Here is a 16,192-nt window from a genome sequence, read left to right on the forward strand (position 1 = left end):
AAATATTCATTGAGGTTGATATAAAAGCTCTGAGAGGCATGGAGGAAATGCAAAAGAAACAGTGTGCCGTTGCTTCTGATGCCACACCTTACACCGGGGAACTGGAGGAAGCTGTTTGTGCTGTAAATAATCCAGATTTTGACTGGATGAAAGGAGCTGGTGAAATGAGCTGTGCTCTGCAGACACTGCACCAAAGGCTCAGGTTGAGTCACTCTGTGTTGGTGATGTTTATCTTGCAACCGTGTAAGTCAAGAATCCCCGTCATGAGTCTGAGTCCCATTGGGAAAGGAATGGTATAGCTAAAGAGCAGAAAGGTGTGTGATTTTTTTTGGCTGAGGATCTAGAAATAAATCTGATTGCATAGCAACAATTTTAAGATTTGTCTGTAAAACATCTGTTAAGATTATGCTAAAAGCAGTCTTGAGCGGTGTTGATTCTGAAAATGAAAAGCAAGCAGGAAGTCTGCGCCGTGCAAAACATTTCACTGTTATGTTAGGGGAGAGGGAAGTTTGAGCATTTCACTTCTTACAAAATGCTAACTTTGTTATGCATTTGTAGTTATTTTCCTGTTGTGTTGCAAGATCAAAACGCAGCTGTTCTCAATAACATGCATTCATACTTGTGTTTTGCTGCGATATCATCGTAACTAAAGAATGTGGTAAAATGATGTTTTACGATACCGTCTTCTGCAGGAGGGAGATCCTCGCTTTTTATGTGCCCTGCTGATGAGTTTGGTACATCCATGGAAATCTTACATAAGGCCACTAAGAACACCAAGTATGGCTTTTTTGTTCCTTTCCTTTTAAAGAAAGGAATTGTCAGGTAGTGGTTGTGGGTTTGGCTCTTTGGATGAGGAGGAGTGAAGACAGCAATTCAATTTGCTTGTGAAAGAATAGATTTTTAGGAATAATTAGAAAGCCTTCTGGAAATAAATACTTTAGTTGTATGTGTAGATAGCACGTTTAGGAAAAAGCAAACTTAAAGTCACTACTATGGAAGACATTTTAGTAAAAAGTTTTAAATACATTAATCCCTCTTTTCCTCTCTGTCTTCCTTTAATTCCATATATGAAACAAGTATAGGATTGCTAAGTATGTGTTATGGTATTTTATTGTCTACAAAATGATCCTATTCAGTGTGTAAGGAAGAAGACAGAGTGAAAAGTTAACCTCATCTTTCTATTAACTTAAATGGAGGCATTTAATTCATCAGTAATGTGTGCTGGAGCTCAAACTAGAAAAGAGTAAGAAAAGCCAAAGGTATGAGGGAGAAGGTATGATATACTAAATACTGTATAAAGAAATGAGGACATTAATGAGCATATGGAGTCTTGACATTTTTTTTCTAAGTTACATTTTGTATTGTCTTAATTTTTTCCACCAAGCAGCTTTTCTTTCTCATATTAATTCTTAACATTGATTTTACTGTTCTTCCTTTTTAGTGTTGCTGTTAGGCATGCAGGTTGATAAAGGAGTTTGTAAAGTTACACTTTGAAGGATTCTGCACCAAATTATGGCAATATTCAGTGTAACCCACTGGTTTTGTCTGTTCTGCAAATAACAGTAATTCCTGAATAACTTTTTATTTGATGAAATTTTTTTCCTAATTATGGTGTTTTCAAGTCCAAAAGGCTCAAAGTATTTTAAGACCTACATACAGTAAGTAGTAGAGAATCATTGTTACAAGCCAAAATTCAGAGAAGTAAATTGGAGTGTGCAATGGAATTATCTGTGTGGCTATATGGAAAGAGGAGGAAATTTTGGCTAAGAATACAAGTCATACTCTAGAAATTACAAAATGTGATGTATGATATAGAAAGGAGCCATCAGGATCCAATTTAATAGCAGTTATTCTGTCTGCCTTCACCTCTCCTTCAGTGTATGTAGAGATAATTGATCAAACCCATTCAGTTCTCTCTGGATGTATAAGGAGTTGAGATTTGAACCAGTTTGTTCTTTGGACTTTAGGGAATTGCAGTCCTCTAGCTGAGCACCTGGATTCAACATTTTTTTTAGATTGCTTAAACCATCAACAGCATCTATGAAAATGGTCAGACTGATCAGAAATTAATATAAAAAAATGTGAAACTGTCCTCTGCTTCTCATTTAAATTTCAGGTTGCATAGAAAGAGATGACTGCACTTACCACTTGGCTCTAATTGAAAACTAGGTGTTCAGAAAAACAAAATTGAGATTCTCCTTTTTATGTCTTAATTTGTGAAAGCTGTTTGGGAGTTGTTTAGCTTAGGCTGTGACTATTTGAATAAAGAAACTAAGTTTCCATAGTGCATTGTTTCAGAATACCTTTTGAGAAAACAGTGCTTTGTAATTTTTCCGTTCCGACTTTTATGCAGAGTTTTGTAAAGTGTCTTTGTAAGTTATAAAAACCTAGGTTATGCAAGAGAAGGTTAATGAGGTCTTGGTTAATGAATACTAGCAAGAATTCTGTGTGTAATTCTATTCTTAAATAAAAATCATCTTCACAGAACAGAATCTGCATATACCTGATGCAAGTTCTGTGAAGTTTTGTATCTGTGGAGTGCCCCTTTTAAAAACGTATCTATGAACTCTTCTAATTGATACTCAGTTTGAGACAGTTCTGGGCTAACCTTCTGAAAATCTCTTAGTATTACTTAGCTGTAATTCAGGAGAAAGGATAAGGATTGAAATTGTTCATAGTAATTCATAGTTGTCAGAGACAACTGTTCAGTTGTCTGAACTACCCCAGTAGTTCAGAGACATTCTGTTTTATTCTGATGGGGTAAGCAAATAATGTTTTCCTTTTTTTCATCTTTGTTATTTTGATTGTATTTAATCATACTTTAAATTGTGATGTTTCATTGCCAGCAGTCCCTCAGCAAGACCTCTTCATGGTGTTTTTGTTCCCACATCAAGAGTATTCATAACTGCACATGTAGAATTCTAGCCTGACTGCGTACATCTGTGCGGGGTTTAAAACTCTTTAGAGATACCTGAAAGATTTAAACTGGCTGCGCTCAGTATATACACTTAACATTCCTTATGAATGCTTAGGGTGGAAAATAGACCAAGTAAGTTTTCCACACTGTTCTTGAACAGAAATTGATTATCTGAAGCTAGTGTTCAGAAGTGCTAATACCTGTGCTTTGGTGTTAATTCTCAGTGAGTGAGCACATCCTCAGCAGGAGGTACCCATCACAGTCTGGAACAGAAGTGGACAGTTAAAGTATGACGAGAGTGCAGTAGTTGGTGTAAACCAGAATCAGCTCACTTTGCTTATATAAATAAGTCCTGTAGTGCCCTGAAGATAGACTGCAGACCATCGGGAGCAGCAAACAGCAGAGTTCTGTGTAGTCCTACTCCTAGGGTTCTCCTTGGCTTCTTCCTTGTCTGACCAGAGTAAACAGTTTCATGTTTGTATGAAATTGCGTGAATATGTGTCTGTGCGGTTACAGATAGTATGAAATTCCTCTAATATTCTGTTTGCATGTTGGAAGCTATTTATTCTATCAGTAGGTGTTCAGAATATTAAAATGCATATTTAACCTGTATAGCTACAGAACAGTATTAAAGAAGGAAATGTTGCTCAGATGGGTACCTAGTACTAAAGTGAACAAAGCAAAATGGGGTGTCTACATTGTTCTACCATAAATGAGACAAACCTGAACACAGATTTCTGTTCCCCACACACCCCCCACATACCCTACACCCCACCCCATTTTACATGAATTATAAGTAATGTGCAGTATTATAGGTTATAGCACTGTTGGTACAATTGTCTGGTGTCATCCAAATTATAATTTTCATTTGCCAAACTAACTATTTTGATTGAAAGATTGCATTCTAAATGTCTGCCTTTGGATGACTTTTCCCTTGAAAATTTCAGCCAAGATGGTTCAAATATTCCCAAGACTGAAGCTGTTGAAAATACACTTTGCAATGTTAGTCTTCTAGACACCTTTGAAAGTCTGTAACTATTTAACATTTGAACAGAGCAGTGGTGACATATTATATTATATTATTTTGTATTATGAACATAGAAGGGGCTAATAAGGACTGTATAGATAATCTTGATTTTTGGACTTCTTGTGTTTTGAATGCTTATTTTATGATATTGTTTTACTGCCATGTGGGCGCACAACAGTTTACACTATGTGATTAATCTCATTTTGCTTTAGATTATTGGTTGCCAAGTCAGAAGAGAGCCACTGGAGTCTACTGAACGTTATACTCGTTGGATCAATAATCTAACTGAAGAACAACTTCTTACACAGGTATTCTTGTTTCAGCTGTTACTGAAATGGCAGAAAGATAGAGCAAGAGGTTTATTTAGATGGATCTTTTCAGTCTGACTGTTAGCAATACACGATAACTTACTAAGGTTATCAGGGTCTTGTATTTAAAGGCTAGTAGTTTCAATAAGAGACAAGTTAATGCTGCACGTGGTCATGATGTAGTGATGACTTCATACTGAGTGAGAATGAAGCTTTCAGCTTTGGGTTTGGAGTGAGGCTTGCGGTCTGTGGTTAAATGCATACGCTTTCATTTTCTAATAATTAGTTTAGGGTTTTCTCTTTAAAAAGTGTATTGAAATACACAAGGAAAAAAATCTGTCTTGAGAATGATCTGCCACCCCCCCACCACCAAGGTTGGATAGATATTGACCACTTCTGTATCTGTTTAAGTCTTTCTGGAGATCATTTTAAAATAGCAGTTCTTCAAGCATTAAACATTGGGCTCATTATACATGTTTGTAAGATGCGTCTCATGCAACTGAAGATGACAGTTTTGGCATAAAGAAAGTTTGTTTCGTTAGGCAGGCAGCCAATGCTGAACTAAAAGAGACTTTGGCAAAAACAAGTTAACTGTGGAAGAAATCAATCCAGCTTGTGGAGGTATGTGTGTACCGAGTATTACAAGAAATCTAATGGATGGTTAGCAGAAAATATCCCAGCAGGCATTAACATGCAAGTATTTGGGGTTGGATTTTGTGATGCTATGGTAGAAAGACATTCGCTTTTGATTTTTCTGCATTTGAGTGGCTGAAAAGATTAACATACCCTTGTTTGTTAGACTTCATTGTGAACTGTGTTGTCTTCCCCGTTACCCTAACCCCCAAAGACATACTTACAGGCTCTGGTATGGTAATTGTAATACAAGTAATCTATAGACCTTGTTTTACAATCAGCAGCAGTATTATGGTTCTCTATAATTCACCAAGTGAAAATAGTTTCAGAAAAAGTTACCCATGGAATATTTGGATTTGCCTTTGAGTATGGTATTAGAAAAAAACCTGCAGATTTAAACCAGTGAATTTTTCTGACAGCAACATTTGGATCACTGTGTTGTTGAAGAGAAAGAAAAACTTGAGGATGTAAAAATTTATCCTACACAATCTGAAGTATTTCATGTAGGTGGCCACTGGATAGAGTCTTTAATGAATTCAGCTGGAAATTAAAAGAAATATCCTGATTTTGATATTATTTATGGAGGGGCTTAGCAAAAAGAAACTAATTTTAAGATGGGGATGTATGTCTTCTGGAAGAGATTATTAATACAGTGTTTCTGATAGCAGGATGCAAATACAGTGACCTGGCAAGTCCCTTGCAAGCTTATGCGCCTACAAATATCTCTTAAAGCCTTAATTAAGCAGCATGTGCAATCCATTATTTTTCCGTATCATTTAGATTCATACATTTTACAAATAGATGAGTAATTTTGGAAAATATATTGGCTTTGGAACTAGAAGGCTGCATAACAGAAGTTGTGCTACTTGTCCATGAATTTATTAACAAGATAAGAGTCACAGAATCACACTAATTATCTTTTTAACTTGTTACCTGTTCTCCACCAAATTTAACACAGAAATAGGAGTTCCTCAAAGACACTAGACTTCTGAAAATTCCGTGTTAAGTATGAAGCTAGGAGACTTTGTACTGCACCAGCTGCAGTTCATATGTTGTTAAACACCACAGAATCCACTTGGACGAAGATTTTAGGTGCCCAATCCTGAGAAAAGCTTCAGCTGTGACACAAGCCTGCAGGAAGCTGGGCTTTTCTAGCTCTGGTGCTAAAAGAACTGCACATCAGCACATGGCACCTCTCCTGCCCCAGTATCCATTCTTCTGATCAAAAATTCAGGTAGGGAGGTAATTATTTTGCTTTTCCTTAACTTAAAAAGGTATGGGGATGGGGAGGAATTGGGAGTAAAAACGATCTCAGCTGTGCTGTAATAATCAGGATATGAATCAATTATGTGAGGTTAGGCCTGATTTGTCCCACTCCTCTGCCCCCGATACACCGTATGTTTTAATTTGGGTTTGCTTTTTTAAACTCTGTTCACTAAATAAGCCCCAAGAAAGCTATAATGACGGGCCTTTGTGAATGAATTTGTAGAATCTCTGGGAGGAGCAGTCCTTCAGGGAATTCAGGAAAATTGGCTTTAATTTACAGGATATTGTCTCCAGCAGTTTCCTGTAGTAAAAGAATGTTCAGCTTTTTTTAGCTGTCTCTGTACTTGGTGCCCAGCCTTTTTTCCAGTTACTTCTGTTGCATTTCTGTATCATGTACATGCAAATTATTTGTGCTGTAAATTGGGATACCAAGCAACCAATTAAAAAAAAATAGCCACTTGTCAAGATCATGTAATCTGCTACCATAATATTCATGCTATTGATTAAATAATATCCTATAGCATGGAGTTGCTTTACTAGACAGTGACTAAAGTCCAGTTTGAAAGAGGTGGGTGGTAGCAGATGTTTTGTTAGGTGGCTGGATGGCTTCATATGCCTGGCTGCTGGTTTTGTATCACTTGAGTCAATACCAGATTTTTGGATCAAATGTCTATCCCCATCCTCATGCTGAGAAGATCATTCAATACGAAACGCTTCTAGCATTTTAACTTTTTCTTTTCCCTTAGCCGTGGCCTCTTGATGCTTACTCATCCATTAAATGTTTCTCTAAACAATTATACTGTAACATTCCAAAGATACTTTATGGTATGCGTGAAATTTCAGAATATATACCCCAGAGAGTGTGGTGTGGGAGTAAGGGAGTACAAAGAGAGTGTAACAATGAGAAAACTACTTTTAAAAAGATGACTATTTGATTGTTTTAAGGTTATCTGCTGTATAAACAATGTGATTAAAACACACTTTTATAGGTGTACTAATATAAGCCTTAAAATATATGTATATGTGTTCTGGTAGACTTACTATTTTTCTGGCCAACAGGAAAAAAAAAAAAACCACAAAACTGTTTAGTAAGTGCAGAGCACAGTTACATGTACAGGAAGAAAATAACCAAACAAATTAAGAGAACTGACTGGTTTGATGTTGGAGTAAGAGAAAAAACGTAGATTAAAACTAATCCTGCAGGATATCTGAGTCTGAATTGTGATTGAAGTTTGATCACGCAGCCCTTTTTGTACACTGGAAATTTTACTTTGCTGTATAAATAAAAAGGTCTGAATGGTTTTAAGGTTGGGTTAATTGCACAAATATTTATACAAGTAGTTTTTAAGGATTGCTGCTAACTGTAAGTAAAACATCTGAGTTCCTATCCATTTCTGTTAAATCACTACTTTAGGTCCGTTTAGTCTCACAGCCAGTGAAGTATTATATTCAACCTGAAGCATAATTCCATCTGACCTACCATTTTTTCTTCCCCAAAGACAAGAGACTTCTCTGCTTTCATGGGTTTGTTCACTTAGAAAGCAGACAGCAAGCTTAGAGTGACATGTGAGGAGACTCTTGCAAAAAGGAGCGGGCTCTATGGTTGATGAGACTAGACTGTCCTAATTTAGAAAAGTGACAGTCTGAACAAAACATGACAGTCCTGTATGTCTCCTTGTGCTGGGTTGCTTCCTGATACATGCTGTGCTTGGCAGATCATCTCAGCTCTTTGTGTTGGAAGTTTTCACAGGTGATTTGCAGTTCTTACTAATAGTGTCTCCCAACCACCTGATAGAAGAACAGTAATTAACATGTTAGAGTTTCTTAACACCTACTTTTCTCTGCTGCTACAGGTGCCTGTTAAATTTAGTTGATTGTTTAAAAGCTGTGCTGCTTTGCTTACTGAAGCTTCCTACATTAGAGTTTAATTAATATTTGATAGAAGCTCGTGCTGCATGTCAAGGATTATTATAGATACTCAGTTTGGAAACAGATCCAGCATTTTGGTTGGGTCAAGCTTGTAGCTTTTCTTTTAAGGCAAGAAGGATCTGGGAACGTGGCTGGACCTTTTCCATAAATTCAGTACAGTCACTATTGCATTGTCATCATGTACCTCAACATGCAACTTCTTACTGGTAAAAAGCTGGTAGGAGTACATTGCGGGTAGGATGAATTTTCCAGGTGGGCCAGAGATTGAATTTCTCTAGTGTAAAGCATCTGATTTGTCTACTTGCAGACTATAAAATTCTACCTTTGCATGCTAGGGTCAGTCATCAGTGTGTCAGATCTGAAATAATAATTGAGGTGGCAATCTGAAAGCAATACATGCAGTGCCTGTTGTCTGGTTGTATTAGTAAAGGGGAAACTGGACAGAGGGTAAGACTTTCTTACTTAAGAATGAATAAAGCATTAAAAGGCTGATTGATATCCCCCCCTGCCCACTGCCAACCCCCACCCCAAGCCCCTGTAGTATCTTTGCCACTATTAATGGCTCACTTGTATTTGTTGTCCTTTAATAAAAAGGTACTCAATGCTTTCTTGGGATTTTTTGTCATGGTTTCCTCTTCCTTCACCTATGTTATCTGAAAATGTGCCATTAATAGCAAAGTCTTGACGTTTGTGTTCTATTGAGCAAAAGAACTGAAGTCCCAAACTGCCTAATTATGGCAGATTCTGCTAGATTGTGTGGAATTGTGTGTGCATTTGGCTGCTTCCTGTTGTGGTGGATCCTTTTTCTCCTCTGGAGGAGAATGAAACAAAGTTTCACAGCTAGTCAATGTTTATATTTACATTTGAAAGTGCGTGTCAAAAGGGTTCATGGAGTTCTAAAAAGTTTAATGAGAAGTGGTTTACCCACATCTGTGATCTCAAAGCACAATTAGAACTTCCTAGCAAGGCTTCATGTAAAGGCATATCAGGGTCAAATATTTTTGAACTTAGAAACAGGTTTGCAGTAGTTCAGAAATGTATGCAGATTTTGCTTTGTGTGTTAGCAATTTTGCGTGAGTTTAAAGGTATACCATAGGGCAAAGAGTGTTAAACAATTTGGATTTTTCCTTTTCATATTTTGTTAGATAATTTGCATGCTGAAACAAGGCTTGAATGTGATTCATAATATGTGGTAGTATTTAATTGGAACAGAAACATTGTAATATAATATGAAAGCAACTTGGGAGTACAGTAAGTTTTGTTCTGTTCCAAGATGTTCTTGATGAACGCAGTCTTGCAGCACGATGGATGCTTGTATGGCAGAAAGAGAGTAATATGATCTTGATGGACATCAAAATTAAGTAGGTAAAAAGTAGTTTATCTCTTTTGCATCCTAAAAAAGCATTTTTCTGAAGGCATTTGTTATAAGAGCTGGACAGGTAATGCCAAGTGTAAAGGAAAACTGTCAAGTATTAAATTTTCAGAAATGCGTAATTTGTTTTCCAAACTATTACTACCATTTCTCCTCAATATCTGAAAGTTACTTTGAAAAATAGGGCAAGAACTTAAAATCAGGACTTGGTTATTAATGCTGGATTGCAGTTAGGGATGTGGATGGAACTAATAACTTACAGTTTCTGAATGCTCTACTTATTGTTTGGTCTTCCACATTTATCCTGTTCATAGGCTAGTTTGCAAGTAAAGAGCCTTTGAGCTTCACTTTGGGCTTCTATCTCATTGCCTTGTATAGCTTAAGGAAATTTTACTTTTGTCTAACAGAGGAGAGACAAAACCCAGTTTTCCTTTTAAAATGATAGGTGAGATATTGAAGTAGCCCTGACTTCTTTTTTTCTTTCATAACAGCAAGCCTACTCCAAATACAAGTTTCCAACTAATTTAGTGATGTTTATTTTTCAGCTGGTCCTCCATATGTGAGAGCACAGAGCAGATACACCCTTAACTTCCTGTAATTTTCTTTCTTTGAATTTGAAAATCAAAGTGCTGTTTCCACAAAAAAAGGGAATATTTTTACTCTGTCTTTTAGTGTAATAAAAATTACTGATTTCCAACATAATTTTACTGCAGTGCAGCGCCCTATTATATAGCCTTATATATAAGAAAAAACATTTGTCTTTTGCAACTGCACACACAACATTATTTTCATAGTTTTAAAAATCGAGTATGACTGTGAGTGAAGTGCATTCTATTGATTATTGGAAAATAACTTCCTTTTTTGTTCTCAGCTTTCTGTGATAAAAGTACTGGGCCAGATTTTCAGGAGAGCTCAGTAATTTCCATAGTAATTGGAGTGGCTGAGTGTGTGAGCATGAAAGCACCATTTGCCATAATGGATAGTAGGTCTAAGGACTGTTTTGATCACAGTCAAGATTCTGTTTCTTAATATTTTTTTATACTGACCTCACCCTGCCATGTTTGACATTTGTCTCTACAGTAGTTCTTGCTTTCTGATTTTTTTGACTACTTAAGGAAGCTGGATTTTAAAATATTTACATCCACCATATCCTCTCATAAGTATTAACAATATATGCTATACTGTTATGTTTGAGGCTTTTTTTTTTCTCTCTTTGTTGTAAAAAAACCCCAGATTCTACTTGAGACTAACAGCTTTTGAGTATAAGGATCTAGGTTTAATGAATGATTCAATTTTATTTTTTTTAATAGTGCATGACAAACTGGGATAGGGTTTTTTTTATCCTGTTTGTACAGCCTTGGCCAAATGAACTGTGATTGGAAATTCTTGAGCTGAAGTTATGCAAATAAAAAAATAATAGGGAGCTTTTCAGAGCATTAGGTTGGATCAACTGTAGCAGTGCACAGTGTTGTTTTGCATAGAGAATAGATATTTGTCTTCGTTTATCGAAAGGAGATGATCTTAAGGATGGTTAGCGTATCTAGTTCCTCTAGAAGGAGTGCTTGTGTATGCAGCTCGCGTTTTGAGAACTAGAGTGATCACATGTGACGGAGGTGGAGTAGGCATCTGCTTTGTGGTTAGCGGAGGGATGGCCAGCCCTGGTCCGAACGGAACTGAGAGCGGTTGCAGCGCATGGGGTGTATAACGAGGAAGGAAACAGCCTTGCATCTGGCTGCTACTGTAACTGTTGGGCTTTTGCCACCTCTCTGGGTGAGCTGATCTCTATGATGTGGGTGGATTTAACCTTTTGCGTCACTCGCAATGACTGCTCCTGCAGCACAGGAAAAGACAGCAGAGGAGAAATGTAAACCCAGCAGTTTTATATCCTTCATTTTACAAATGTAATACCTTAGTGAAATTGAAAATTCTGATGCTGCTGGTAAACAAAGTATAATGGGCTGGCTTAGTAATTGCTGCAAATTATAGTGATTTTTTCAGAGCTACTGAGACAGAAAAAGCAAATGTTACCATACTTTTTTAAAATTGGACAAATTTGAAGTATTTTCCAACATTTACTATTAATTTAAGCTGTTGAGTTTATTGGAGTAGATATTAAGCGTGCCTGTCAACATAAAAGATAGGTGTTCAGAAAGTTTGTACCATAAAAGGAATAATTATTTTCTGGCATATAATTTCTCAGCATGCCAAGAGGTCTATATTTATTTTTGATAATTCTTTGCATACCTGTACCCTAATAATGTCAGAATGAAATAAATATAGTCATGAATTTACTAATCTCAGGATTATGATTATTTTAATTTCTCTTTACCACTTTATAAGACAACCTGTTTAAAGTACAGTTCAAATTTTACTTAAAATAGTGTTTTAGTCTTTATCACTTGGGAGGGTTTATCCTGCCACTAAAGGCAAAATAAGTGTGCTGTCTATAATTTAGCTTTTTAAGTTTGTAAGCTTGTAGAAAGTTGTTTTTTTTAATCTGATTAGGGATTTCATGCCAGAACATACTACTAAAAGCCCATATGTGGGTTCACTTCTATAAAAGTAATTAGTACCAGCATAGCTCATCATTTTGGTTTTGTTTTTTTTAAATCAGACTGCAGCATGCTATACAAATGCACCTTCCACAGCCACTTAGCATAAACAGCCTTCTGCACTAAATTTTCTTGGTGTGTCTGTTTTTATTTTTCCCTCATCTAATGTTCATGCTTTTTATTCTCTTCTCCATCTGTCATACCCTGTCCTTTGTAAGCACCTTTGCAGCAGAATTGTGAATTGTCTGGAGCAAAAGTCATGTCCATGTTCTTTGTGAAAAGCTAGTAAAATAGGGGCTAAATTTGTGCTTAGTATCATGTAGTAGTGTTATTTACTTTTTAAATACACCTTAATTGAAATTTGTTTCAAATAAGTATATTAATATTATAATCAATTTTATATAATTAATACATACATTAATATTAATTATACTGTCATAATTGCATACCATTATAATTAATAAATATGTAATAATAGACAGTTAATAAACTATATCAAAACTAATTAATACAATATTAAGTATATCTGGCAAGTATATCAATATACTTGCCAGACTTCTATTTTTCTGAAACCCACCTGTCTGTGTAATTTTGGGTGACACTGGGACTGTATGGCCAGGTCTCATACTCTATGTTTTCTTCTGTGTGTTCTGAAGTTTTTTTTGTTGTTTTTTCACTGCAAACTTTTAGAATAGGTTGTTACGCCTGTGTCAGCATTCAGCAGTTTTCAATTTCTCATTTTCATCTCTTCCCCTAAATAATTTTGTCTTTTCTTGACGCTTCACTAAAGAGCCACGTGTTCACCATGTACTTAATTGCTTATTCATTTTGCAAGGAGCAAATCACTTCATAGTTTCTAGTAAAGAAATTGAAGTGTAATCACCCATAAGTGCAAGAAAGTGGCAGATTAGTAATTCTCTTCATATTCAGAAGTAAATAATACTCTATTTGTGAGATGCTCTATCTATTGACTCAAAGTTTTAGGGAAAGGAGGCAGATTGGTTATCAGCTTGGCAATTGCATTTGAACAGGTTTAAGTGTTTCTGAGAGAAACCAGACTCTACAATGTAGTCTGCAGACCTCTACTAAGTAGGGCTAAACTGAATGTGCTCGTACACTTTGACACGCTTCATCTAGAGCACTGCCAGGCCAGAAAGGTAATACTGAACCTAAGCTAGTAAGAGCCAGTCTTACTGTCAGAACATTTACATCTGGGAAACTGCAGGGAAATTCTCAGCTTTATTGTAATAGAAGCAAGAAAGAGAGATAAAGAGGTCATTGCAACGGACCTGAATGTAAGGGTGTGCTTCAGCAAGACACTAAAACGACCACATTTAGCTTTATGTTTCTCATTGTTCTTTTCCTTCTGTGTATTTCCTGAGTATTTAAGCTAAAGGAGAAGGGATTTCTTTTTTTTCTAGTTTTGTCCCATATGTAGCTATCAGTCTGCCTATGCTATGTGCAGGAGACAGTCAAGAAAGCCTTATCATGTTATGTTCCGGTCCTGGAAAACTGTCACAATTACATCAGCAAGTACTTACTCCCCTTGTCATTTGTTCTTTAATGGTTTCTGTTTCCGCTCTGCTGCTTTTACTGATCATGAAGAGTAGCATCGCTAATGAGTACTGCAGATAAGCCGGTGGCAATTCATCTGTACATCTCTGATTTTCTTTACTTCTCTTCCTTTTTAGCCAGGTATGATGACAGTCTAAAATTGTAGTGCAGCCATGTCCCCAGAGTTTTAGCCATATCTCTCATACTGGCACTTTTCTATTAAAAAACCCCTAAATATATAGACAAATCTGTGATTGTGAAACGAATAAATTAAAAACTGTTAAATTCAAATGCTTGACCATCTCAGAACCCCTGATGTCTTGCTTGAAAGAGCAGGGAAGTTGAGTTTTCAAATAACTGTGTTGCTAAGCTGTCCGCAGATGTGTTTCTTCTTTCAACTGAAACTCAAGTCGTATTGAACGTGTCCATTGGTGTATCTGGATCCTCACTTCTTCAGGAGTAAGATGTTTGAGTTGAGGCTTGTTGTACTTGCCATTGATCGAGTAATCAGAGGAATGGCCTCTCATGGAGATGGACACTGTGCAGCCCAGACTAGTGGGCTTGCTCCATTTACCCTATCTGAAAATGATGTAGTATCTCAACTGCAAACATTTATTCAGCCACCTGATTTTAGAAGGTAACAGTTAGCAACATATATGGCTTTTCCTACCTACCCTGAATTCCACTTCTGTGGCATCTTTCAGAAGAACGTAAGTCATAACCTATGAGTGAAACAGGCACTCTCTTAATCTCAGTGTCAGATTGCACGTTTCAAAAGAAACCAAACCCAACAACCTTTAGAGTCAGTAGGAGATATTTTTGTGCGTGTGTGTCATAAAATTATTCATAGATCTGCAGAGCAGATGTTGACAATTACGAAGAGAACAGAGGCCAGTCTGTGGTCGGCCAGCGAGCTCGGTTCACGTGGGTAGATCAAGGCTCAAGGCAGCAGCGGTTTCCTGTCCGCACGCTGGGCGTCAGCGGGCGCAGGTTCGGGGGGCCATAGCCCAGTGGCGTTAGACAAAGTCACTTTTGTGAGGCCTTGCTTCTGTCTCTGGGCTGAAAGAATAATGGTGCTAGAAGGCTCAGTGTTCTGGTTTGTAAGATCTGTGTCTATTGATACAAAAATGGGGGTTAAAAGCTTTTTATGGATTTTGTGTTTCTTTGCTAGATGTTTGACTCCTCCTTTTAGAAAGCGTAGAACAGCTGAGCCTTTCATTTACTGCAGAAATTGCCAGCGTGTCATTTCACATTTTAATTCTTTTAGCTTGAACCATATTTAAAGCGCACACACACACACCCTCCCCAAATTTCAATGTATTTTTATTCAAGGACTTAAATGTAGCTATTTCCTGCAAATTAAAAATGACTAATTGCTATTCTTTCAGAGCAGTTTTTTGTTTTTTGGGGTTTTGTTTTTTTTTTAATTTTCATGGTTGCAGGTAACGTGGAGCATCTCCTCTGCTTGACATGTTAGTGTAGACAGACATTTCCCAGTAGTTAAAAGAATATTAACTATAGCTCATTTTGTCTCAAACAGAATGGAGTTGTTGAAGTAAAGATGCTGCTGATGCCATGTCCAATGAATTCCTGTTTTCTCCTTTGTTGGTAGAGCTGTATAACACGCCATGTATTAGTGATGGAAATTTAATAACATTTTCTTCTGCAAATAAATGATTTTGATCTTCAAGTTTAACAGGTTTAGGTAGCGATGCAGAAAGCATCCTTTGCCCTTTTGGAGGTAATGGGAAGAGGAGAATAAACAAAAATATTTTTTAGTGGAAGGAGAAGAAACTTTGTGTGCCTCGTTGCTCTTCAGGATCAGAAAGATGGTTTCTAGAATTGGGAATGGAAAAAAAAACCCTTCTGGTGTTCTGCTATATTTTGAATTCACTCTTTTGTGGCTTTTATAATACAGCTGTGGCCATGAAATGTGAGCGCATTAATGTCAAGTTCTAACAATTGGGTCTGTCACCTTGCTGTTTTTGTACAATAGAGGATGCTACTGAACACAAATAGAGCATTGGTAAAATGACAGAAGCAAAGTATAAAATTTTACTTAAATGGCTGAGACAGTATCTGTAGTAAATACATGTTTTGTTATTCAGAAACAAGAAATTATTTTCTGTCTGACTAAGGACAGCACACATTGCACTGTTCAGTGCGTAAAGGGTCCCTGTGATAAGAATCTACCATGTTCTCTTTGTGACTCAAATCTTAGGTTGCTTGGGCTTTATTTCATCAAGTAGGTAATATGAATAATTTTAGAATAAAGAGGAAGGAAGAAATTACATGCCTCAGTAGCAAGCATGTTTTCTCTAAACCTTGAGTTTCGAGTTCTGTATTAAGGATAGGTGAAGTCCAAAGTCTTCTTTTATAGTAGGATACCAGGTGCAAGCAGCCAGACATAGAACACAATTCAGCTTAGAGAAAATGATAACATATCTTGGGTCTTAATGGCAAACTACTGTTGCTGTGGCAGGGCTTGTGCTGATTTGTTAGAAATAATACCTAAGCAATGCTAATACATAGAGATTTTTAGTAGGAAAGAGGCCAACGCATCTGCTGGGTGTGTGGAGGTGCTGCAGGTGGACATGTACCAGCGAAGGAGCACATCACCCATCGACACTGCCT

General features: G+C 36.8%; 1 protein-coding gene across 1 annotated transcript in view; it reads left to right on the top strand.

The window, feature by feature from the left end:
- Positions 1-16,192, top strand: part of B3GNTL1 (UDP-GlcNAc:betaGal beta-1,3-N-acetylglucosaminyltransferase like 1) — a 128,126-nt gene that overhangs the window by 33,757 nt on the left and 78,177 nt on the right. Inside the window, exon 6 of the mRNA XM_037409836.1 lies at positions 4,157-4,252. Coding sequence (XP_037265733.1) covers positions 4,157-4,252 — 96 coding nt within the window. The remainder of the gene's footprint in view (positions 1-4,156; positions 4,253-16,192) is intronic.

Source organism: Falco rusticolus, chromosome 1 (assembly GCF_015220075.1).
Source record: "Falco rusticolus isolate bFalRus1 chromosome 1, bFalRus1.pri, whole genome shotgun sequence".
Classification (NCBI taxonomy): domain Eukaryota; kingdom Metazoa; phylum Chordata; class Aves; order Falconiformes; family Falconidae; genus Falco; species Falco rusticolus.